At 40.8% G+C, this 27384-nt stretch overlaps 2 protein-coding genes across 2 annotated transcripts in view; one reads left to right on the top strand and one right to left on the bottom strand.

Annotated features, from left to right (window-relative positions):
- TNFAIP8L3 (TNF alpha induced protein 8 like 3) overlaps positions 1 to 27384 on the bottom strand; it is a 45907-nt gene that overhangs the window by 5516 nt on the left and 13007 nt on the right. The window lies entirely within an intron of this gene.
- Positions 22 to 27384, top strand: part of GLDN (gliomedin) — a 135260-nt gene continuing 107897 nt past the window's right edge. The window contains exon 1 of the mRNA XM_084531674.1: positions 22 to 1109. Coding sequence (XP_084387800.1) covers positions 1001 to 1109 — 109 coding nt within the window. The 5' untranslated portion in view covers positions 22 to 1000. The remainder of the gene's footprint in view (positions 1110 to 27384) is intronic.

Raw genomic sequence — 27384 nt, 5'->3', positions numbered from 1 at the left:
GCCCATATGAAGGGATCAAGGGATCAATCCCACAGCAATCTCCCACCCTTCAGAAAATGCAGCTCCCCAGACCCGTATTTCCACAGCGGTGACAACAAACCCTGGCTGGTGCCAGGCTGAAGCAGCTGGGGTGTCAGAGGGCCTGGCGCACACAGTCAGCACCGTGCTCAACTCGACTGGCCGCAACCAGCTCCTGCACGCAACGCCGAGCGGGACAAGGACACCTCCCATCCACTAACCTTAATGACAGGCTTGCCTAATAACAGGCTTGCCTAATAGCAGAAGTGTGGGAAGAGTTCAGTGACTCTACAGAGGGGATATCTGAGTTTTATAAGTGTTTTCAGAGTTTTTGAGATTAAAAGGCAAGAGCACCTGTAATATTCTCAAAATGATGGCTGTGCCAAGTACAAATGGTTAGAACTAAATGCTCAGCAACTGTATTTTCATGTAAATAGCCATTCACCCAGTATATACATGACAGCAGAAACAGTACAAGCATGGGAGAGAGTGTGGCTGACTTTCTGGAAGCAATGACGTGGATGTGGAAACAACTACCCTGAGCAGATGAATCCATTTCACTCTCACTTAGCTCCTTTAGCCAAAGCCTTAAAAAAGTCTTGCAGCCAGGCTATTTTCTCCCTGGCAAAAGGCTGAAAAATGCATTGCTGTGAGCTCTGGAGGGAGCGCTTGTTCACAGGTAAAAATCTGCAGGGAAGGAGCTGATCTTCAGATTTGGTAGAGTTTGCCAACCACAGATTTTCTGCTAAGTGTATTAACAGGCTTGCTTTGAAGATAAGGAGATAAGAAGCAATTTATCTGGTTTTGTCCCACCTGTGGAGTTAAGTTTGCTTGTCTGACACTGGGAGTTGTTACTACGGTGCCTGCTGCAGCTTGTGCCAGTTCATCAATCAGCTCAGCCACTGACTGCCTCAGCTAAAGCCAAATGACGCTTGCAGCTGTGTGTGTTATCGCCCATTGAAACTGGGAGAATAATGCTGTGATGAGTTACACTACCAGCCTGTGGCAGCTGGTGGGGTGCTGTGCTTTTGGATCCATATTGAAGTGCATGTTTGTGGGGCACCTGGTGAGCCTGCATGTGTCCCACAGAGGTGAGGGGGGCTGAGGGCATTGAGGGGCTGGGGGAAGAAGAGGGTCAAGAAAGGTCCCTGCCTCTGTGCTTCAGCTGTCCTCTAAGTTAGCAAAGAGCTGCCCCTTGAACTGAACAAGAGGCATACTGTACATAAGAAAACAAAGATGATGAAGAGGCTGAATTATTTTTAATGTTCCTGAATCCTCAGTTTTCAAATGCAATGCAGTATCTGCAGCAAGAAGCAGGCTTCAAGGAGTCAGCAAAGCTACTGGAAATGTGGGCATCCATCCAGCTGCTAGCAGTGCTTGGGCCTTGGGGAGATGGACTAAGCCAAAGGACGGATATACCCTCCAAGTCTGCTCCTGTAAGAGAGATTGTGTTATGGAAACTGCTGTGGGAATGGGCACAACTGTGCACAAAAGGGATGTGCTGTGTTCATGATCTCAGTGATTCATGTGGCACAGTTTGAATGCATCTGTGTGTCTTAAGATCGTGCTACACCTGCCCCAGAGCCTGGGGAGTGCAGGTGCTTATGAGAATGAAGGAGGCAGTGATATTATTGTAAGCCATGGCACTGTATGGGCTGTATCATGAGTTGTGGCACTGAGGGATGTGGCTTAATGATGGGACTTGTAGGTCAGGGTGATGGCTGGACGTTATTATCTTAAAGGCTTTCCCAACCTAGGTGATTCTATACCACTCCTACAGGGAGTTAAATGAGCAGTGGATAACTACATGGCTGATCAAATGTTGCTGCTGTTGCTGAGAGCTTGCTTAAGTATAGCCTGGTTGCCTGTAATGTCTCTTTCTTGACATAAATAGTTTATAGAGCATAAATAACACTTGTGGAAAATAAATGAAGTTTTATTAACCTGTTAAGTAAAATTATAAGCACAAGAACAAGCAAGTGCTATTTTAGAAATAAGAATATGTAAAATAAATAACAGAAACCTCTTATTGCTCAGTGTGCAACCATCAGATAAAACATTGAGAAGTAGGAAGCAGAAAACTTGCGCATTGTACTTACCCTTCACGTATCACTTGTGCCATAAGATAGGTTAGAAAAAGCAAATGGTGGAACTTGGGATTTCAAAATAGCTCTAAGACCAGGCAGGGAAAGAAGCGTAGAAGTACTTCTCCCACAGTGTTTTAGTACAGCTTGCTGGCTGTAAGCGTGCGTATTGCTCTTGGACAGCTATGGGATCACTGCAGAAGAAACATTCAGTGTTTCCAGTAACTTTAAGCCAAGAAATCCAATAGACCAGATGGAATATATCGGCCTTCAGGGAGGGCCAATTTAAACATGTGTAAGCACAGGGAGCCTGGCGTGCTCAAACTGTTAGCACTTCTAAATGGTTACCATGAGTGTAAGAGGGCTGCTCCATTCTGCAGGGGAATGGGAGGTTCAGGAGTGATAATTACACAGCCCTGGGGCCAAATACCAGTATCCAAAATTCTGAAGTCAGGCTGAAATGGCAGCAACAGCCCCAAACAGAGGGAACGTGACTGAATGGAAGGTGGAGTGGGGGAAAGAACACTGCTCTCAGTGCTTCATGCAAGCAGCAATCACTCCCCCCCAAAAAAAACCACTTTTTAGTGACCTCGGAACTGGAGATGCCTAGTGATAATCTTATTTTCAAAACACAAGCCAGCTGCTGAAATACTTTACTAATATAATGTTGGTGCATAATGGAGTGAGCCTTCCAGTGCCTGGCAGAGGAGCTGAGGAGCATTTTCAGCAATGAAAAGCCGTGCAGATGGAGCAGCTGAGCTGCTGCCAGTGCCTCTGCCTGGCCTCTGGGCTGCAGCCAGGGAGAAGCAGCTTAGTTGTTGCCTCCACCTGATCCGCTGGGGCTGGCCAAGTGCTTTTCCTGCTGCCCCCCAGAAGCTGGATGCGAATCAGTCTGTGCTGCTCTGTCTAAAGGCAGGAGCTGGCAAAGGGAGTCTGGATAACAGTGTTGTCCCATTGCTGGAACTGGGCCTTGGTGTGGCGGCCTTCAGGAGCTGCCCGGGCTATGTGACAGCTGGTGTGGTGCTGTGACTGCTTCATCTCCAGACAAATCAGGTGTTTCGCCCCAGTCATGTCCTGATAGCTTGTGAGGCAGGAGCCAATCCCTGACTAAAAGGGCTCAGTGAGGGCCATCCTCATGTGCCATGTCGCAGGTGGAGGGATGCTGCAGTGACCATGCTGCTGCAGGGGTGTCTCGGGGGGCAGGCTGCAGAGGACAAGCAAGGCATGTGGGCAGCCAAGTCACAGCTCTGAGAATGGCTGCCAAACCCTTAATTTTACTAATCTGATAGCATATCAGAACCAAGATCTAAAGCAGGCTGCTAATGTCTAATTGCAGTGTTGGTATCTTTGAGGACTGATTTTCAAACACTTGGTTTAAGCTTTGCACTTCCTGTTTGGTGACACACAGGGACGCTGTGCCAAGGCAGCAAATGTCTGGCTGACTTTTGGGAAGTGTAAGCAATGCAGAGGCCTTGTGTGAGCCTCAGGGTGCTGCACACAGACTATGAACAAGCTTTTTCTTATCTGGAAATGCATAGGTATTGCAGAGATGAGTAAGTCTTACTGCCACAAGTGCTAATAAAATACTGGTGTTTAAGCTTTGCTATACAACTGCAAGTTTTTGATGAATTAATCGTATTTTATAAACAGGTTTAAAGACTTTCGATGTTACTCACGTTGATAGCAAGTGTAAAATACATCAAACAGACTGAACATCCATACTCGACAAAGTTTAACTCTGGTTGATGCTGCAAGACAAAACACACACTGACAGCAAGCTTCGATAAGGGGGATATTTGCAGCAGATGGAGCCATAACAAACCAAGACTTTGCTGGGGCTGAGCTTTAGGGAATGAGACTGCAGGGGGAAACTGCTCTTACTGGGAAACCCCAGCCCTGCATGTGAGTAGCTCAGGTCTGGCTGTGCAGGAGGACTGGCAATCATCAATTGCCATTGATCCTATTCTTATATTTTGAGATGGAAATAATTTATGGTTATAATGGCAATGTTTTTCTTTAAATGGTAACTTCAGCCGAAAACCTTTTAGAGAAGAGAAACATGCTGATATATCCACAATGCAAGAGCAGGTTCCTCAGTAGATATGGATAGCTTGGAAAGCAGCAGAGAGCTCTGTGCAAGCAGTAGAGGGCATCTAGAATTACTGGGGATTTTTTTCACCTTCAAATTGTGATTTTTTTAATATCCAGCAAATCCTGTGCATCAACTCAGCGTTTTTACTACAGTCTCTGAAATATTTTGTGCTTAATTGCATCTTCCCCACAATTAATCACATTTCCTGTGATTCCTACGCCCTCTTCTTTTTAAAGATGATGTACTTTTTGTTAATCACAAAACTACCTTATTTTTTAAAAGTCTAATTACACAAGTAATTATTGCTATAGAAAATTAAGTTTGTTTTAATGTTAGTACATGTGACTTTCATAACAGGACAGTAGTAAGTTCCTTCTTACGTGCTAAGAAACTGTTTCCTGCTTAGACAGGACATGTTCTTTGGGAGAACATCTTATTTATAAGGAACAGTAGTAAGACAATTTTCTTGTTAAGGGGAAAAAAACATGTCAGACTTGTGTGGAAAAATATGTTGGTCATATCCTTCTACACATGTAATGATTACCTAGAAAAGATCTTCTTGTGAAGGTACTATTTGCCACCGAGACTCTTATAATCCATGATAAAGCTTTCAAGATCTGTAACTACTCTGTGTTTACATATATGCAACTATTGTGGCAACTACTTGTATATGACTGGCAGAACATGCTTGCAGTGCTACTTCATGATCAGTTTCCAGGCTGGCAGATTCCATGTTGTGCAAAAACTTGGAAAATTAAAATTGCAAGCACTGAAAAATAGAAAACCTCCCTGCATCATCCAAGCATGGGAGATGCAGGAACCAGAATCACCTCACCTAAAGCTGTCGAGGCTTTCTGTGTTCAATACGCAGTCATTCTTGCTGCTGGAGTGCAGGTACAACTCGCCTCTTCAAAACAAACAGCCTGCACCTCCAAGAGGAGGAAAGAAGAAATGGCCCCAGGACTGACAGTGTTGAGCAGTGTGGCAGGTGCTTTATGCCTTTTGGGTCTGTGCTTTGAGCAGTTGCTTGCAGAGGCCCAGAAACAAACCTCCTGATTCAATCTCTGGCTGCTTTCCTGGTGTAGGTGAGGATTTGGAGCCTGGGAGCACCTACACCCTGCTCTGATGTCTGAATGCTGTGGTGGTTGTAATGGGTCTTAAGGGAACTCAGCCCAATTTCATGAATGACTTTAGGTTCTTTCTTGCATGTTCATTAATATCCTCCACTGGTAGTGCGAGAGAAGATGAGGGCTATGGAGTTATTTGGGATCCTGTGGTGTTTGCATTCAGTCATTACCATGCTCGTAACTCCTCGCTAACAGGACATGTAGGCTTTGCAGAGCATCTGTAGCTCAGATGATTTTTATTCCTTCCCCAGCAGTCTCTTTATCACATGGGAGCCACTGATTCTCAGTAGGAATATAGTAATATGTTAGGAGAGCAAGGCTTGGCAATATCATCTCTAAATATTAAATGAGGCCTCCATGCAGTATGTGTGATTCAACAGGCTATTGGTTTCTGTTTCACTGATTTTTCTTTCCCCCACTTCTCATGTGCTCAGGAAGAAAACTGTGGGTTTATTTTTGTGCTTGAAGCTGTTTCTTGTTGCAGTAACTGCTCCTTCTCCAGAGATACAACCCCCTTGCCTTTTACATGGAGTAATTCTATTTTTGACTCTGATATATTAAGAATGGCATGAAAAATAACTACATCTACGCTCTAGGGATGCACAGAATTCCGTGAGAAAGCAAGCAATCAGGACCCCAAGGACGGCTGGTCCAAGGATGCTGTGAAACTCAAAGATGGCATTGCTCTATAGTGTGGTATGAGGCTGCATGAAAATGGGGGAAAATGTATGTCTGAACAAGGTCAAGGTGAATAACTGATTAAAACTCAATAGGCTGTGACTGCAGAAGGTGCCAAGCAGCTGCTGACCAAGCAGGCTCCCCAGGTAGAGGTGAGGGTGCGTTGATGGCACCATGTCCCTGTGGAACTGAAGCAGCTGCTCTGCACAGCATATGGTTCTCGTCACCGTCCTCCATCATGCTGCTCAGAGACATCCAAAATAGCCCACCTTGTCCCACATAAGGGCAGCGATAGAAGGCAAAATGTATTTTCCTATTTTTAAACTGAAGATATGTGTGCAGTCCTGTTTGCTTGAAATGTTTTGAGGACTTTGACACAGTGCAAACCCCAGATGGGCAGGAGGAACACTGAACATTGGTGCGTGCATAAATGGGAAGAGGCCAAGGGAAGCAGCAGGGGAAAGGCTGCTTCAGCTTGGGGTTGATTTTTGTGAATGGCATCAGCATATCTGGAGAATGAGGAAGACATATTTGTGAACACCATATGCTGTTGTTTTACTTCCTTCATAACTGTTTGCTTGATAACTAGGTTTTGAATTAGGAAGGTGATGGACAAGAGGGAAATTAGATAATGGCATAGATGTGGTATATCTGGGGAGAAAATACTGTGGCTCTCTAAATAAAACACCAATTAAACTGTTGATGTTTTTTTTTCCACAATTAACTCCAGACATGCTTCCAAACTCAGCTTAAACTAAAAGTCAAATGAGGGGAAGATATCAGGCAACTTTCCTAAGATAGGAGTGGACACTCCAGGCTGATCATAATGTATTTAGAATTGTTGAGTCATACAGCTGGAACAGACATCTCATGATGAGACCTATCATTAAAGAAAACAAAGGATACTAAATCTGCTGCAAGTGTTAAGGCTTGCTAGGGGTATGAAGGAGCTTGAAGTCAAGTCTTTCTTGTGGCTTTTTATTTAAGAAAATAAATAGCTTTGTTGGAAGAGACTCAGCAGGTGTGTAAGTCAATTAAGAAAGAAATATTCTTTTGAACCTATATCTTGAGTCACGCTTAGTGATAGTATTTTGTATGTCTCATAAGGTATGTGGGTGCTGCCTATGTCTGTGTATTTATAAAATCTTTTCCTTCCAAGAATGTGAAGGCCTAGGTTTGCAAAGACGCTTAATGTATTAATAAGTGTAGTCAAAAATCTTAATTCCTAGTCTGGGAATATTCAGGGAGAGAAAAGGACTTCTTAAAAAAAAAAAAAAAAAAAGCTGGAGAAGTTATTGAGTTATTGTAACTACATGATTTTTTTTCAGGGTGAACAAGTGCTCCAAGATAATCGGCTGCTTGCTGTTGTAGTGACCCTCCTGGCTGCAGAACCCCTCTTGGTTTTTGCCGACTTTCCCTCTCAGTGCCTGCAGGATGGGGTGCTTTGCCTTGGTTACTCTAACCTATGCTTTAAACCCTTGTACTACCTTTTCCATAATAGGCTACAAGACATCAGCCCATGCTCTGCCCTTGTAAACTGCAGGGAGAAATTTCATTGCTATTTGAAGCAGAAAGTTTTATTTTGCTCAGCAGCAATTAGCTGATGTTCTGTGCTGGAGCTTCGTAACAAAGGTGCAATACCAGATGGGAATGTTGCTTTTGCAAGTCCCTGAGACCTGAGGGCATCCTCCCTCTCTGAGTAAGAACTGATAATATCAGTGCTTGACTGGTGCCCAGTCTGCTTTCTTTTAACTCATTTTAAGTGTTTTTTTCCCTGTACTGAAAGTTTGAAGATTCACTTAGAAGTCTACCCTGTGCTGAAACAAAACCTGCTTGCTACGTCATTACGTTACTCAGGATTGATAGCATAAAGTTCATCTTTAATGAGACAGTTCAGTGGTATAGTGACAAATGAGCCAACAGTGTTGCAATTTAAAAAAAAAAAAAAAAAAAAAGTCCTGCTTATCCTGGCTGAGAAGCCTATGAGTAAATTCCTTTTCCTTTTAGTTCATTTTTTTCCTTCAGTTGAGACCAGATTAAGCACATTATACTGAAATAGCTGCCCACACACAAACATGGGCACTATGCATACCTTTAAAAGTAAGATCTAAACTGAATCTTTCAATACTGTCAGCTCAGGGATAAATCAATGTCTTGTTTTTAGACTGAAACTTTTAGAAAATTATTTCTTAACAACAGCAGGGCTGAAATTGAAAAGTCAAAAGACATGAATGCTTAAAGAGAAGCTGCTATGACTGTTTACTCTCTTTCCCAAAAGGACAACAGAACTAGAAGTTTCTCCATTCACTTAGTGCTTAAAACAATACTCTACTGTTTGCCTGGTCATTTTTCTTTTTATTTAAAAGTATTTTTACTGTTACAGAATATTAGGCTTTGTGGAATCCTTTACTTTTTTCTTTTTAAACTGTCTCTAGAGAAGACTAGCTGCTGGGGAGATGGCCAACCCAGATTCTGGATGGAAAACTTCTGCCTGAAGGAAAAATTAATACTGGTAAACGCAATGCAGCTGGGATTCATCACACTCTCCATCTCTTACAAGTCTTTGTGCAAATGACTGGGGACTTACTGGTAGGAAGAAAGCCCACAGTGCTGTGTGCCTCAGATGTGATCTATAATCCTGTTCTCCTTTTAGATGAAGTCTGATCTGGACTTAAATGTGTCCTCTAGGTGATCTGTTCTGTGCTGCTCACCCACAGCATGGGTCAGGTGCCCAGTCAAGATGCACAAAGCACTGAAATGGAACAGGAGATGGCTTGTGGGGCGTGTGTAGAAATGTATGCTGTTACGTATCTATCCACATGAACTACACCACCTGCTAAATTATCCTAATTGTTCTCTGAAATCCTGTTATAAAGAAGGACCAATTTTATCCAGCCTTTTCTTTAATGTAAAGGATGTGAATTGTTACACCATGAAAACCTTAGTACACCCAAATGAAAATAAAGCCAAATCTAACAATAAGAAGAGCCAAAGATTATTTTCTGTGGAAGGATACAAAGCTCAGAAAGGTGGATTTATGTTGTTTCTGTTCCTCCTTGGTTCAAAATCTGCATGAATAATATCTACCAAAAGCTAGTGTCTTTTCTTATTCTAATGAAGGAAAAATCCTGAGTCTGTACTGGAAAAAGTGGGAGGAGAAACTAGACTACAAATGATGGTTTTCTTGTTATGGCTTTAAACTGAAGTGATAAGCATGGTATTGATACTGTCACAGCTATGTAACTGGCCCAAGTAACATAAATAGTATCTTACAGTCAGAACTCCTTTAGAGGATAAATGCAATCTGTTTTCATGCTTTTAATTTGTTCATTGTCTATATGTTGTAAAACATCATGCCAAGAGGAACATCCCGGTAACAGGGATGCTTCTTCTCTCATCAGGGAGACTCTAATAACAGTTTAACAGCAGTAGCTGGTTGGAAAGCTGCCAGGCGGAGAAGGACCTGGGAGTATTGGTTGATAGTCGGCTGAATATGAGCCAGCAGTGTGCTCAGGTGGCCAAGAAGGCCAACAGCATCCTGGCTTGTATAAGAAGTAGTGTGGCCAGCAGGGCTAGGAAAGTGATTGTCCCTCTGTAATTCGCACTGGTGAGGCTGCACCTCGAGTACTGTGTTCAGTTTTGGGCCCCTTGCTACAAGAAGGACATCGAGGTGCTTGAGCGAGTCCAGAGAAGGGCGACGAAGCTGGTGAGGGGTCTGGAGAACAAGTCCTACGAGGAGCGGCTGAGGGAGCTGGGCTTGTTCAGCCTGGAGAAAAGGAGGCTCAGGGGCGACCTTATCGCTCTTTACCTTAAAGGAGGCTGTAGAGAGGTGGGGGTTGGTCTGTTCTCCCACGTGCCTGGTGACAGGGGAATGGGCTTAAGTTGTGCCAGGGGAGTTTTAGGTTGGATATTAGGAAGAACTTCTTTACTGAGAGGGTTGTGAGGCATTGGAATGGGCTGCCCAGGGAAGTGGTGGAGTCACCATCCCTGGGGGTCTGTAAAAGACGTTTAGATGTTGAACTTAGTGATATGGTTTAGTGGAGGACTTGTTAGTGTTAGGTCAGAGCTGCTGCCTCTGTATCTGGTTAGGAAGTAGAATAACATTTCATCAGTTCTGTTAAAGTGTTCGTGCTTACTCAATTCCAGCAAAACAACTGCTACCTCTGAAGGTATTTGTTCTATTTTGCTGTTTCTAAACTCCAAAATTTTTAGATTCTCCAGTGCATGCTAAAGAAACCAAGGCTTTCTAAACAAACTAAAAAGCCAAGCACAAGCTGCTTTTCCTCCTGGGTGATTCTAAGTGTAGGCACCTACTTGAGTCTGACCTAGAAAGCTGCAGAGTTTGACCTGCCTGGTCTCTCCTGGATTAGGTATGGCATTCAGAGTGGCCACCCAGTGTGGGGCTTGTTTAAGACATCCTAGAAGTCATCTGAGGGAAATACTACTTGGTTTCTTCTGCTTTCAGGACTTGGCAAATCCTTCTTTCCTAAAGACCTAAGCTGGCATTTCTCAGTTCTCTTAAGGTTCTGCTGCCTCCAGGGCTCATTCTGCCAGAAGTGGGGCAATGCCTGCTTCTTAGCTCTCACCCACCTGGTAGAAACAAACTGTGTTCTGCCCAATTTCATGTTTCACCATCAACTTTCTCTACAATGAAGAAAAATACTGCTCCCTTTCTTGAAGAGGGGATTTCATGGTTCTGCTCTGTACTGCCAAGTACAGGCACCCTGCGTGGGGGGACTCTGCCAAGAAAGAATATGCCAGACCATGTGGGCCCTAATTCTGACAAAAGGCCTGATGCTTTTTAGCAGGAGGGTCTAGGGATCCATATGATTTGCCTGTCTAGAGAAAGAAGACTACCATGTTCATGTGCTTTTGTAGGTTTCAGCTTTTTGTGAAACGGCGTCTTTGTAGTTCCTGTGGTTGTCATAGTGGGATCCAAGGCCATGCAAACCTAATTACATAAACAAGGAGTAGAAAGCAATCACCGCCTGAGGAGCCTTCAATCAAATGATATATTTGTATGCTTTTAAATGGTGAATGGAACATTAGGAAGGAATGGCCACATAGGTGTCATTCATCACTATGAATTCTCATACCAAAATCTCAAGAGTTTCTTATGTTTGCACCACCAGTCCTGGAAAATAATAATCCAGCTCTTGTGCTCCACATATAAATATTTCTATATAGCTCATAGGGAATAAAATGTTAGCAGTAACATTTAAATAAACTATTGAGTAATCAGGTTGACTGATATTCTGTAATATAACAAATCACTTAAATAAATGACAATTGCTAGGAAAGTTCAAGAAACTTCCTAGGATGACATAGGCCAAAAAAGAAGCTTGCTGCCCTGCTCATACAGATATAGCACGCTATATATTCAACATTATGAGTTTAATGTTGGTGTGTAATAGAAGTCCTTTTGTTTTTTCTTCATTTTAATTATTGCTAATTTGTGCTACTAGTGTGATGTTATTGTTCCCCACCCTGCAATAGACTTGAGGTTTCCTGTGGCAAAGTGCTAAGCAGAAATATATCTTGGCTCCACTAAGGTGAGGCCAGCTATATTTGCTGCTAAACTCAAGAGCTAGCATGCTTTATTTTTATCCTCCCCCCACCTTCCAAGTCTACTTAGATGATTTCTTTTTGCAGCAGTCTGTTCTCTTCCTCCAAGCCTGGTGGAGCTGCTGAGGATCTCTGCCTCTGGGGTGAGCTCACCTGCATTTTGGCTGCTGGAAGCATCATGCCTTCCCCAGCTACAAGTGTCTCACGACTGGTTGGGGTGCTGCTGCCATGATGGTGCTCCCCCATCACCTTGGGGGGGCTGTCTGGCCTTTCCTCAAGCCAAAAGCCTGCAATCGATTTACCATTACCTGCTTTTCCATGTCCTTTCCCCAGATGTTAAACACTCCATCTTACACAGAAAATGCATGCAAAGCTCTCCATATTGCTTCACCTGTAACAACCTGCCCTCCTATAAGAAATAAGCTCATGATAAAGTGCACGTTTTCTTATGGCAAATGGGCACCCCCATGAGCCTCTCAGAGTAGCCTTCCACTATGTGAACTCTAATTAAGCACTGCCCAGTGGTGCTGGCATAATGTAGCATCAGTTGACGCTTACTTGACTTTAATATGTGTGGTAAAAAACTTGTGGCAAGTTTTTATCAGAGAAATAAAGCTCAGTGACAGAATGTGCTCTCTTACGTAGCGAGAGACTTACACAGTGAAATCCAAGCAGCGTGTTAGAGCTTGTGAGATTTCTGACAAATGGCATCAGTTGGGGTGAGGGTTAAAAAGAACCAAGTCAGTTGTCTTTGCTTAAGTTTTGGTCCATGTTTGTGCTCACAGTTGGCTGACACCTTTTTTTCCCCCTGGAATTTGCAAACAGGATACAAATGGCCCTTCAGTTACTGTCTTGGGATGTACTTTTGGTTAACTGTAAATATCAGTGCTGTTTATAGCAAATCTATAAATGTGATACTCCAATAATTTAATTGGGGCGGCACTGATTTTCTTAATTTGGACAGCTGCATTAATTGCATTGCTTTGTACACTGGACAAATGCAGGCTGATAAATCTTACTAACATTGTGATAAGTATGGTCCAGAAACTTCCAGCGCTGCTTGGCAATTCTATGACTGCCTGTTCTAACACAGACTAAAACCAACAACAACAACGAAAAAACAACAGACCAAAGCCATAAAATAATTTGGCAAATTTCAATACTGGAAAAATATACATCTGAATGTTTAGATAGGCCTATAATGCATTCTTGTGTTATTAAATTACCCTATTTGCATTTACATGTAAAGGATGTTTATTTAAAAACAAAAACTCAGCTCCCCAAGCATTATGTAATCCTATTTATTGACATAAGAATCAATGAAACTATATGCATCTGGAGGTAGCGCTCTCCTTCATTTTCTTTATGAAGATAATTTTAGGAAAATGGAAATAAATGTCTAAGATGCAATAAGACAGTTATCTAGATATCTCTCAGATAAACAACATGCTTAAAGAAAATATTTGTTCTTATTTTCTGTACAAAGGTTCCTTGTATATCATGCAGCACTTGCTGGATGAAATGCTTCCGAGGATCTGCTTCTGAAATACCTGTAGATTCTACAGCTGCAAACTAACAAAGAGATTTAGAACATTGTTCCACCTCCTTTTGAATGGACCAGAACTGTTTTGCTGTATTCAGTCTTTCATGAAATAGTGCTTGCTCTTGTCAATGGTAATAGCCTAAGGTGGCTATGTAAAATTCTGATATATGATAATAGGGAGATTATTTTTCCAAGGATGCTTCCCTATTTTCCATGGTGTGCTCAGGCTTGACTCCAACCACTTTTCATCCATGACTGATTTAATACCCATCTGGTGCTCTTCCCTAATTCTTTTAGAGGGAACTTGCTATTTAAAGGGGAGGCATTTCAATCAGTGTGTGGTTTATGTTTGTTATTCACTGCACCATATTTCTCAGACTATATCATCTCTACAGGATATTTGGTGTTCTCATTCTAATCTCCCACAGCTACCAGAGGGTAACCATGCATTGCACAGTGGCTTCTGCCTGAATTTATGTCCTGAATTCCAAAATCTTGTCTTTGGCATCTTTGGATTCTGATCCTCCAGACTGGGGACTGGATCAGTAAACACAGAGAAGGACTTTCTGGTTTCCTTTAGTTATGTTTACTTTTTACCATGGCAACTTCTCAAACAGAACAATCTTAAATTTTACGGTGCTTGTTCTTGTCTCATTCTTCTTGTTTTAATAAGATTATAATGCAATTAATCTGGAATACAGGACTATACATTACTTGTATCAGTAGCTGGATTAAGAGTGACTTTCAATGTTGTTGTCCTTCCTTTAGTTTTAAAGGCAAAGGGACAAAAGGCATGGGTGACCAACACAGCAGCAAATGAGAAAACTGCCTGAGAGATAAGAATGATGAAATGTCTGCAGTGGGTGATTTGAAACCAAACCAAACCAAAAAAACAACCCCAACACCATAATAACAATTATAACAAATTAACAAAATAACATATGGTAATTCCACCAAGCTCTCATGATTTACAAGATCTCTGGAACTCTTAGTTCTATGTTATTTCTTGGCTGTCATTCTTAACCCATATGTTAGTTAATACGTTTTGGTTAAATATGGGTGACTGTAATCACACTCTTCTTGAAGTCCTACTTGTGTAATCTTCTCCCCCTTTCTTTGTTGTAGAAAAAAATGGACTTTTTTTTACAAAAAAAAAAAAAAAAAGTGCCAAAGCTAGTTGAGACCTCTTACAATGTCTTGCATGATCCAAATAATAAGGTTGTATTTCTATGAAATTCAGTATCTTGTAGGGAGTTGAATGTGATTTTTTTCTTCTATTTTCCTACTTGATTGTAGGACCACACAGATATTTGTTTGACCAGGAAAACCTTAAAAGCAAACAAACCGAAAACCATCCCTACTTGGATGAGGAAAGATTAAACAGTACTGAACAACACATAGTGCATTAGCTTGCTCTTTGTTGAATAGACATTTTGTATTGCATCAATAGAAGCATTTCTTGTTTTATTCATCCCCTTTGCAAAACATACCTGCTTTATTTTCTTTAGCTGCAAAGATGCAAGCTAAATGGATTTCTTCTTCCCATAGGCTTTCTACAAAATAATGTTCTTTTAGATTGCTTGTTTAATATTAATTATTCAGTATACACATAGTCCCCTGCTTCAGCTTTGATTCATCCCGCGATACCTGAGCAGCAGTAGTGCAGAGGTGGAAACAGTTCCAAGGTGGGCTTACAACTCTGACACCACAGCTGCTGCTCTTCTGACCACAGGAATGGGCTGTGCTACTGCTCCAGGGGCCAAGGTCAATTCAAGTGGCCAGGGACTGCTTTTTGGTAATTGGCAGCTAAATACAGGGCAGTTTGAGGCTTGTCAGTAAGGTATCTTTCATGAGGACCTCCTTATGCCATTTAAGCACTAATACATTGGCTGCTTCAGATAAGCAGCCAAGATATGGAGACTGCACAGAATTTAACAAATGGGGCTCTCAGTACACTTGTACCTTGATCACTGACACAGCAAGAAAATGCTTCGTTTTACTGGTAAGTAACTTGTACGGAAATGTTGGCATGGGAAACAGCAGATTTATAGATGCACCTTCCATCCTTGGGTTAACAAGGAAGTACAGCTCTCAATTCAGAAGGGTCATCACTTCCCTCTAACAACTGCATCTTTCTTCTCATGCAACACAGAGTGTGTGGTTTTCCCCTCAAAAGTGTTTGTAATTATAACAATTCCCAAAGTGTCTATCTATTACCTCTAGTTGCTGTCTTTTGCTGTATTTTTGGAGTTACAGGTAAGATAGCCACCACTGCCTGAATGTTTCAGACTTGATGTTTACTTGGGGAAGTGACAATGCTCAACTCAGTTTTATGGCAAGATACGTCTGCATGGAGTCTTTAAAATGCTCAGTGGAAAAAAAATTCCTCTGATTCATTGCAGAGTTTGCAACATTTGGGAGCAGTATGCTGTTAATGACCAAGTTCTGCAGAGTAAAGCTGTTTGGTGTGCTTTCCCTAATTGAGATGTACAGAACTGAATGGAATGAGCTGAGCGTGAGCGGGGCAAACCAAGGAGTGATGCTTTTGCAGCCATGACTAACTGCAAGAGGTTAGTAACACCAGCAAAGCCACCTGCACGTGGAAATATAAAATCCTTCTCCCCCAAACAGGTACAATAATGAATGTATTGTACTCCGTTAGTCCTGACTAACCCCCCTGAAGCGGGAAGAAAATGAATGAAAAGCCATTTATTTCTCCAGTGCCAGAGCACAGCTCTTAAAACCCTGCTTTGTAGCAGTGCCCTGACTGGAAAGACTGGCGGCTCAGGGGACTCTGGGTTGCCAGCCTTGGCACCTCGCTGATTTTCGGTAGTATTTGTTTCCTTTTTTAAACTGAAAGTTGAAACTAATCAGAACATACTGCTTTAACAGCCAGCGACTTCACAGCCAAGCCCTGCTTAAACTTACTCATGTAAATAGCTTTGTCATTTATAGGTTACTCTGAATGAAATGAGTAGAATTTAGTGTAAAATAGAATTAAAAAAAAAAAAAGATTTTTGTTCCCCCCATATCTTCCAAATGTGTCTTAATTTTTTGCCTGCACAAAGGTAACTCTTCATGCAAGCTAATGTTTAATTGTCATATTGACTAATATCCTGAAGATGAGTCAGAGCATTGCTGAAATTTGCACTGAAGTTGTAGGAAAACATAAACCCTGAATCAAAATGCATTTGCAGTTTTTCTTTTTTTCTCCTGCCACAAGGTGCAGTCCCAGTCTCTGAAATTGTTGTTTGCTCTTCCTAAAATATGAAGCCAAGTCCTCTGATATAAACTGGCATGCTCGCATCTGTGCTGATAAACCACTACAGTTGTATAGCAAGGGAGGGAGCACTGCCCTCATCAGACTTTTAATTGATTCACTGAAGAATGGTAATTACTCTGGACCTAAAAGGACTTGAAACTGGACATACGTTATGGCTGTAACTACTTATTCAATTCAGCAGAAGGAAATTCATAAATTACAGGCTATCTTTAACTTTAATATAAGCAGGGAACTTTCTTATTAAACTACTTTGAAAATGTGGAAGGGTTGACATATTGTTGGAAATGCATGTCTTTTGGACAGAATTCCATAGAATTTCTTGACATTCTCCCAGGCTGTCAGACAGCCCTTTCTTCCTGTGCCTATTGTTTGCATTAGCTTTGCTGCATAGATTTTGGCTGAAAAAGTGAGTTCATGTTGTGCAATTGGGAATCCAGCTCTTTGCTCCTCTTCAAACTAATAGAGGTGAAGAGCTGATAGTGACCTTGGTTTGAGGACTCAATGCCCTTTTGGCACACACACAAAGCTGTGCAGGTGTACGTACACATTTTATTTTGAATACATATGTATTTTAAATTTTCTCAGGAAACTTTCCATTCTTAATCAGAATGTAGTAGCATTAGATTTTGCTAGTTTTTCAGCAGTGTAAAGACTTTGCCTTTTAACTGTGTCTAATCTTGCAAGCACTTCTGTAGATTTCCATAATCATATAATAACTTCATCTCTGTGCCACCACAGGACTGACAGTAGTAATTGCTTCAGCATTTATTATCCACTGTCCAAAGCCTTTGTCACCTCATAGGATACCAAATGCATTTATTGGGTTATCCTACTTCTAAAATAAACAATGGATAAATTATTGTTGTCATAAAATGTTTAAATGGCAGAAGCACTAAACATAAGTCCTATTTCTCAAGTACTGCAGGATTAAATCACATATTTTGGAAGAATTGTTGCTTATTAAGAAATTATTTATGAGTTGCATTATATCATTTCTAAATATATAAAGAGTTGGGATGGCTTCCAACAATTACTAAAGAAGCCAGCCAAATGATGCTTTCCAATTAAATCGGACTGACTTTTCCTTATTAACTTCTCAGTGTTCGGTGTTCATTCTTCTGTTGTTCATGATTCAAGTAGACAATGCATTAACCTTGTACAACAGAAGTCTCACACATCTCCTCTTTGGTATTCTTTCATGCAGTGGTGATCAGTAGCAGTCTCTGTAGGTGCTCTCTACATGAAAGGTTTCTTTCTTGTCCATATTACTGCTGCTGGTGATGCTTAAGTTCTTGCTTTCAGTTAGGACCAGTTATACAGAGCTTCAAAGCTTATAACTTCTGATGGCTCATTTATATCTGCATTGTTCAGCCTTTGATAATGACTGTGTTCAAAAAACTGCAGAACACAGAGCAGTGCGGAGGTGCTACCACTGTGGTAGTACCTATACTGCTTAAGTTATGGAAGGAAATAGGTGTAACTCCATGACCTAATTTATTAGCAGGGGAATAAAGACTAATTAATTAAAAACAAAAGTGCCAAACACTAAAAAAGGAAATCCATTAAACCACAAAGCACTTCACAGAATCACTTCATTCCCACTTGTATTGGATGAAGTTCAGATGTTTACAGAGAGGTTTTATATCACCTATGCACCACAGCTCATGTGCTGTATAACACTTGTACCAACTCCCTACAGAGTAAAAAATAAATAATAATAAAAAAATCATAACTTTCTACAGAGGTTTGGGTTTCAGTAAAGACTATTGTAGAAAGTTACTTACCTAGGTAGAGTCCTAGACTGTAGACCTGAGTGGACATACCCAGACCAGAGCAGCTCGTGAACCTTTTCAAAGGTGTCTGTGAAAAAGGTGACTAAGAAATCCTAGCCAATTATTGGCTTAGTTTTACTATGTAAATGCTCTCAGCTGAAGAAAGGTTAAGTAATCTGCAAAAATTAAACAAAACATTGAAAATCACTGCAGTAGAGAACTGGGATGTTAGTGTTTACTCCTTGGCAGATCAGTCTTCCCATAGCTGGCTATAGTCATTGCTGCTACAGGGATCTTTGTTCTAGCTGAAGGAGTTTGTCTCCTCTGGCGTACATAAGGCCTGTCTTTATTGCTGGGTTTAGCCCATTTTAAGTTTGCCCCTCAAAGAACTGTCTCCCTTTTCCAGCACTTTGGAGTAGATAGCAGGCTTGCATGGGTACCTGGCACAATTACTTAGCTGCATTACTGGTTCATCTAGTTACTGACAATTGTTTTTAAGACTTAAAGGTTTCTCCTCCATTTAGCTGGAAAATGAAAACAGACTATGTTACTTGGAAAAATGACTTAAAATGATGGAAACAATTCTTGTACAAGAATGACAGAAGTAACCCACCACAAGTGTATTTCTCAGTTGTCCATTGAAACAGCAGCTTATTTTGTGCTTTGCTTTTCACTGACTCGTTTCTGGGGTTGTTCTTTAAAAAGAATCTGCAGTTGGTGGGTCTGAACTGCTGTTTTCTGTCTGGAAACCAAGTGGCTATTCCATAGCCTGTTTTCCAAAAGCTCCTTTTGAAAGCTGAAACACTGGACCACAGAGACCTGCCAGAAAATGCCACTGGGAATGCAGGAATGTGGTCCTTGCCTAGTGTCTGTATGTCCTGCCAGCTCCTCCCTTTCTGCTATGACAATTCATCTGCTGTAACAGCGGCTATCGTTGCTTGCACCATACGTAGGAGTTTTAGCCAGTGGATTCAGGAAGCCAAATCCATTTGTCACACATCCACATCTCCACCAGCCATTATGAGAACTTCCCTGAAATAATGTTCAACAGTACTTGGACATGCAGGCATCGCACAGGTTTACTCAAACTGCAGTTCCTACTGACTGGAATTATCCCCTCCTGCTGTTCTGTGGGACCATATATTACAGGGTTGGAACTCACTGAACAATCTACTGTTTTCAGCATGTGCTTTTTAGGTTGGTTTCAGAACCTCAGGATTTCTGAGCACAGAACTACCACCTGAACTGATGCTTACATAAAAATGCAACTGTTTCCATATGGAGATTGTAAGTTGGTAGGCCTTGCAGAGACTGATGGAATTATGCTTGTGAAGGATGCACACTGAGCAGGGGCATGGATTCTGATCATGTGCAGAGCACCTCTACTTTTCCCTTATATTGCATGTGGATAGCACAAACTGTGGCTGTTCCCCACGAATGTAGTTCTTACCCTAAAAGAGCCTAGGAGCAAGCCAGAAGACAGGCGGTCTGTCAGGTATCACCAATTAGCACGAAGTCAGTGGATGAGCCTGTAATTATTGCAGCTGAGCTACTCTGACTCATAGTTAGTTTTGTTCACAGATCAGTCTCACAAAAGATATGTTAAAGCCACTATGTTAGGCTCAGTTAGGGCTGTCAGTCCCTTAGGTAACATTCCTTACAATCAAGGGATGCACAGATTTGGGGATCAGCAGCAAAACTCACCATTCCATTGAATTGCACCACACCTCACTACATCTCCACAATGACATTCACAGGGCAATGACATCAACATGCATCTCTATGTACTTTAAACACATGCCCTTAAGTGGAACACCCATTGTGCTTTTTCAAACTGCGGTCTCACAAGGCAGCAAGTTTCCATAAAACTCTTACCAACCAAGATCAACCAGAAACAGTCATTTATAGATAGAATTGAAGGTGTTTTTTTTGTTTGTTTGTTTGCTGTTTTTTTTGTTTGTTTGTTTGTTTTGTTTTGTTTGTTTTTTTCACTTTTTATTTTTAATACTGTATTATCTGGCAGTAATGGAACATGTAGACAAGCCCTGCAAAACTTCAAATTGCTTAAGGCCAACTTAAGCCCTTACTAGTATACGGACCTTAGGTCCTCACTGAAGCATGTCTAACAGAGAACCTTTTTTACCCCTATGAATTTCATGGTCACAGCTGGGACAAGATAGAGGAAGGAGTGGGAGAAGGGAAAGCCTTATCCCCCTCTCACCCCAGTTCTGCTCAATTCACTCATTTCATTATGTGCTGGGCCTGTGCAATATATCTTCCTCTGCTACCTCTAGGGCTGTAGCTATCCCATTGATTGTATGGTTTTACCTTCCTCTGCTGCTTTGACAACAGCTAGTTTTTCAGCTCACTTCCAAAATAGCACTCAGCAGCTCCAAAAATTATCATAGCTTCTTTTTGGGTCACTGCCAATGTGGCCTCTGTCAAACTGTTTATTTACAATATATCCTAAAAGCCCTTTGACATCCCAATCAGTAGTAAAATGAAATAATCATTGATTTCTTACAAGATGCATCAATCTTTGTACCTTTATGGAGAGGAAAGAAAACAGAGGCTTGACTGATAATGAATGATAACTTTTGAATAAGGATTTAAAACATTTTCTGCATTTTTATAATTTGAAAGCTCTCAAAGCATACTGCCCACAGATAGCTTTCATTTCTGGTTGCAGAATGCATCCTGCTTAATAAGCTGTCACCACACAGCATGTTAGCTCTAGTAGATAGAATGAAGGCTAAAATGAAGGCTATCTAACAGAGTGGAGACCTAGCCAGCTATTAATGTTAACACTTAGCACCTAGATGATCTGAGTCTCTGCTCAGTGAGAACTGAGAAGTCCACTGCATTTGTGTTAGAAATGTCGTTCCGTACTAGCCCCATTAGGAAAAGAAAAATGAAACATAAACAAGTGACCTCCCTCCTGCCCTTAGCAGAAGTTATGAAAATTGTACACAGCAGGATTTCTTGTTTGATATCGTAGCTGGAATCAGAGCTACCTGCCTCTTCTACATTCCAATTTCTCAAACATTGGAAAGGTGATGTCCTAATTAAAACATTTCCTATAGGATTGTCCTTAGATAACATCTAAGATGAAGTGATTCCGACCTGTATTTTGGACTTCGCCCACAATCACTTTAGAAAATAAGTTACCTATCTTTACAAGCATTCATGTACAACACCTAACTTTTCTCATTTGGTAATCTCTCTGGACAGTAGCAGTCTGACACTTTATCACTCTTTTTAGATGCCATTAGAGACACTCAAGAAGTCCTTTGTGGTTGCTGCAGGCAGAAATCTGTCTGGCCCACAAGCAGCTATTCATTTTGCAGGATCTCATTAGACAAGTTTCAGTATTTTTTTGCAGTATTACAGTTATAGAACCTAAAGTCTGATTCACTGTATATGTCTTCTTAATGGTTATCTTTAAAGGCAACTGGTTTCTGAGGTATTTAAAATTCCCTTACTTGACTTAGTATAAAAGTAGTACTGCTGCTGCCACAAGTTTTTTAGAAAGATAATGAGAAGTCTGTCCTGAGCCTTAAATAGCAGGCACTTGTTCATTCTTCTTTCACAATGAAATACAAAGTTTTCCCTCATGCTTGGAAATCAAATGATAAAATCCTTTATTTACAACTATGTATAACAAAAGCACTAGAGGAAAATTTCCTAGCAAATGAAAAAGCTAAGCTTCTGTTCAATACCATGGTGTTTACGTTTATTCAAACAAATCAGAAATGCAGATGACAAGGATAAACAGGTATATTTATGTAACCTAAACATTTGTATCCCCGCATAATTTGTACTAGATTCTTTATTTCCATACAAAAAATATAACTTCAGATTTTCTTAAAAAAATACCAGCAGCATCTTTTACTTCTCTTAAGCTGTAAACCTCTTTATGCTGTATCTGCTATCCATCTCAGAGAACAACCCCCCATTATTTTTTAATTTAACCAGTCACATCATCTTTGTCTTTGTAGCCACTGGATTTCACGCTCAAGCTGAGAATTTTCATTAAGGTTTGCAAAATGACAGATTTTGGGACACAGCTAATCACAATTCCTTTGTCAGACACAAGTATTATATTCCGGTAAACATGAACTTTCCAAAGCTTTACACCATTTGAACGTTTTACTTAGCACAAACCCTCAGTTCTCTAGTTGTTTTCTGTATGTAAACACAAAGTTTTTCTCTCATGCTCGGAAGCCAGCTTTGCACAGAGGCCTATTAACCACCCCTGAGAATGGAGGAGGACTGATTGCTGTGCCGGCACACTGCTGTTTCTTAGCAACCAGCAAAGATGTGGGGAAAGATGTGCAAGAGAGACCCAAACAGCATCATTTCTACATTGAGAACTTCCACCTAAATTACCTGCTAATGTGGCAGTAATTTAAGACTTCCATTTTCCTACTCCACTGCTATGCCCCTTGCAGGCTCCAACAGTGTGATTTGTATGATCCGAGATAGCACTTACTTAAGAATTTAATTTCCACTGAGATGGTATCTGCTAGCTACTCGTGACTCCAGAAAACTTGTAAAATTTCATTAGAAAAATATTTTTCTGCTTTCTTCTCAGGTAATGACTTGTCTATCACTAACTGCTCACTTGATGGGAATTTTACCAAAGTAAAACTGCAAGGTCAGGCCCTGTTCCAGTACCACACAAGAAAAATATAATTATTAATAGGAAAATTAGTAATTATGTCTTTTCTCATGATGTTAATAAAGTATTTTGAGCACTTAAATTATTTTACTGTATTTTGAAGGTACTTATTTTATATATTAAGTAATTTTACACTGCAAGACAAACAATGGTGTGACTAGTTTTCAAAAATATTAACAGAATTCAAAAAACAGTCTGACAGCTGGAACTCCAATTTCATGGAGTTTCTGCCACAGAAGGAGGGAAGAACAGTGAGACCAGTATGCAGTGTGGGCATTTATATTCCGTAGGACTTTATTTCTGCACTGGGGCCATCCTGGGATGATGTCTGGGCCAAAGGGGATTGCTGCCAACCATAGTACAAGGTGCTGCCCATCAGCACAAGGGCATCACTGAACAGCTGCACATGGTCCTTGAAATAGAAAAGGTGGGTGGGCGGAGGGAGGAGAAGGTGGCTATGGAAGATTTGCACTTGGGATGCACAACTTGTGAGCTGGGAGTGTGGGTCCTTAGTGCTACTGGTGTGGTGCTAAGCTGGGAGGTTTTGGGGCTCTTAGTTGTTGGAGGCTGTGTGAGTGTTTCTGTGCAGGAAGCATGCATGATATTCTTGGGGTTCTTTCTGTCCTCGTGTTTGGTGCTGGGTCGGAGGGGGCCCTGGTCTGACTTGGTGTGTGTTCTGTGCAGCCCAGAATGGCTACCGGGGTGTGCCCTGAAAATGTTTGTGACAGAGTGACCTTGCAGAGCTATGGAAAGTAGTGCGTGTGTATAGAGTTTCTATGGTCTGGCTATGTTGTTCTGGCTTTTGGATCAAAAGAAGAAGCCAAGTGGTACAGGTGGAGCTAGTGTTTCGGTGGCCAGTATAGCTCTGTTTCATTATCTCATGGTACTGCAAATGGCTCTGATCGACTATGTAAGCTGTTGCTTTTGCTGAAAGAAGCCAACCTAAACATACAAAAATCTCAAGCTGTAACTCTTTAGTCACAAACTGATAGCAGCATCCAGAAGGGCATTCTGCAAAGTCCTGCGTGAACCAAGGAGTGACCTCTGGAGACATTATGTGTCTCACACATCCACTAAGCTTTTCGATTACGTATGTGAAAAGGAGTAAGGCTATGTATAATTCATAAGCTCTAACATTCTTTTTTTTTTTGTTGTTGTTGAAAATCAGATTTCTAGGATAGACTAAACAGACCATCCATCTTGAGTCACTTTAGGAACAGCTCTGTTTTGTAAGACTTTTTCCTGCCATATATGGTTTTGTTGTAACAAGATGAAAATAATAATAATAATAAAAAGACAAAGCAGATGTTTAATGTACAAAATGACACACTCAGGTTTGCCAGAAAGTGTATCTGCTCTTCAGCAACTGCACTTGGTATTAATTTGCTTCTTGGCCTCACAGTAGTGTTATACTGTAAAACAACATGTAATCAGTCTCTAGGCTTGGAATAGATGGTGTACATCTAATTGAGCAGAAAAACACACTTCTTTTTTAAAGGTGTAATTCACACCCACAAAGTGCCTCTAGGCACTGGGCAATTTTCCCTTACAGCTACCTATAGAAAGATAGGCTTCTCTTATTTAAAAGTGTGTGCGTGTTCATCTAGCTGTCAATAATGGCTCTTATGCTCAAGGCTACATAATATGCAAATAGAAGATATTATTGACAGACTTCCAGGTATAGTTTGCTGATGACTTAGACGAGCTCCTTTTCTGCTTTCAAAGCCAGCTGGCACAGAAGGTGGCTGCACCTGGCTTTCTGAAGGAACATTAGCTTCTGAACAAGTGAAGGCAGTCTATAGGGCAATGCCCTATAGGGCAGTGTATCAGTTAAGAACCAGTAATACCTGAGGTGGTGTTGGGAGTGAGAAGGGGGAACAATCTCAGTTGAATCTAGTGAGGTCAGAATGGATTATGTATTTAAAAACTCATATGAATGTGGCCTGATAGCAAAAGATACAAGGGATGCACGCGTGATTTCATAATTTAACATAATCTATAGTTTTCAAGCTAGCTGCAGAGGAGAGAAATCTCTGGGTTGGTTTAGGGGAAAAGAAGAATCAAGTGGTTTTCCTTAATCTTTTTTTTTAGCTGTGTCTTGATGAGCCTATGCACATAACCTGTCTGTATTTATGTTTTGGAAATCAATGTTTGTGTTAAAATCACCTGCAATTTGGTGATTTAGGCAACTGATCAATCAACAAGGTTCAGAAACTCTGAAGTTAAAGCCAGCAAGGGTTGCTTGGCTGTTGTCAGGACTGGTGGGCTATCTGCATAGATACTAACTGGAGTAGTGATCTTTTTTCAGAAAGACTGGAGCTTGTCTCTAACAGGCTGCCAGTTTTGAAAATGAGGTGTTTAGGACATCTTTGGTGAAAGTTATTGCCTGCTCATATAAAAAGTAAAGTGAGGATAACAATTTGGTTTGGTGTAGAAAATCTTTGTTTCCATTGCTGAACTAGGCTTTGAATCACTGTGTATTGTTTCAGTATCTATTTTACAGAGAAATGTGAGCTTGAAAGAAGTTACCAATCATATAATGCATTCATTTCTCTGAGATAAAACCAGCAGGCCAGATGAGAAGGTGTTTTCATCTTTTATTATGCTGTAGGTGGACTTTGGGTTTTATATGAGAAGTCCACTCAAACTGTGGTAGAACACTGTGAGGAACTCAGGTTATGAAAATGGAGTGAATCTAGGTGCTCTGGGAAACACTTCTTGCTCTGACTTAGAGTGGGTTTCTTGGGGAAGCTACAGACTTAGACCATGGTGTGTGCATCACAGTCATGGAAGAAAGCCTACATCCTACCACTGCTGATTGTGATCTCATTTTTTGTGCTTGATCCCACCCTGTATTTTGAAAGAATTATACTCGAAATTATGCCAGCAGTCATGAGCACATTAATTTTGGCAGACTTCTTTTGTTCTGGTAAACTCTCCTTAGGTGAAAGGCTTTCTTCATTTCAGTAAGAGGCTCGTGTATTAGGAGGGGGAGGAGAAACACTACTACTCAACAGAACCCACAATTTGGAGCTATTTTTATTCTACACATGCTTTCACTGCCAGAGAGCTAGATGGTCTAAATAGGAAGCAATGGAAAGCTGAGGAAGAACGTGTTTTCTCTCTAGCTAACTTGCTAAAAATGTAGTAAGATTTTTCTACTTTGGTTTGTAACATTCCTTTACTGTCTCATGACATGCCGTAGCATTAGTTCAAAAAAGAAAAGTAAAATTGCAGGTATCTGCTTAACATAACAAAGTCAAGTGTGGTTAAGAAATTAATTATCAAACTGCAGCCTCTTATAAAACATTTCTAAAAGACAGTGTCAAATGCATAGTCGAATGTATTTTTCATATGCAAGTTGTCAACTTCAGAGGTGTTCTTATGGGCTGAAGCTTTCTCATTAGATACCTGTAAATGTACTTGCAGTGAGCATGAACTGCATTGGTATTAGTTTTTACTAGCTTTTAATAAACCATTGGGATCCTTACTGCACAGACTCATAACAAAAAATATTTCTGTCCTAAAAAGGACAAAGGTAAATGGATGAAGCAGACCAGAAACAGGAGGAGAAAGACGCAACTGAAATACTTCCCTAAGGGTGTGATTAAGACCCTGCTGTCAGTCCAGTAATTTATCATCCGTATGCACAACCTCCCATATGATATCCTTTCAAAGGGAAATTAGACTGATGTCTTTGCAGTATGTTAATACATGTCTTTAAATTTCAAATCCCTTTCACTTTGAAATTCAGGAAAGTGTTACTTAGAAAACCAAAGCAGCAAATCTTGTTTTAGAAGATATACAGATGAGTTAACTCCACCAATGCATAAAATTGGTAGCCAAACAGTTAATATCTTTTTAAAGTCCAGGCTTAATGTGAGTGTAGTATCACTAGTACACACTCTTACTGGGACATTACATGACGAAAGGAATCCTGCCACAATTTTAATGATGAAAAAACAAAAAAAACCATATTTGACCATAAATATTTTCTTCTCTTTCCAAATGAAAGACAGTGGAGTTTCTTTAATACTTGCCTTTTTTCCTGTTACTCATGCATATATCAATGTGTACTCTTATAGAACAACTCTAAATTATGTATACCCCAAATCAACATCCCAACTGTTGAGATCTGACATCTGCGTGTATCCTGGGAGTATCTCACCTACGGCCTCTAACTGTAGCCATCTAACGCTTCATCTGTGATGTCTCTGTATGTGTCTGACTGTGGTATTGCAGAACTCGCCACTTCTATGGTATTTCAAATACCTATATTACATGTTTGCATGTGTATAAATACTCATCTGCTAAAAATAAAACAATGCCACCAAAAAAAAAAAAAACCACAACAAAACAAACAAAAACAACAACAAAACAAACAACAACAAAAAACAAACTCACCACTAGAATTTACTTTAACTCCTGGCAGAATTCAGACTCTCAAGGCCTGAGAAATAGTTGCGAAGTGTCAAGGTGCAGGACTTCCATGGCATAGCAGCAGTGTTGTGTGTAATTCTGTTCCCCCCAGGAACGCAGCT

Source organism: Aythya ferina (genome assembly GCF_964211825.1).
Source record: "Aythya ferina genome assembly, chromosome: 11".
In the NCBI taxonomy this organism is placed as follows: Eukaryota; Metazoa; Chordata; class Aves; order Anseriformes; family Anatidae; genus Aythya; species Aythya ferina.
This window is presented reverse-complemented; position numbering and strand designations above follow the sequence as displayed.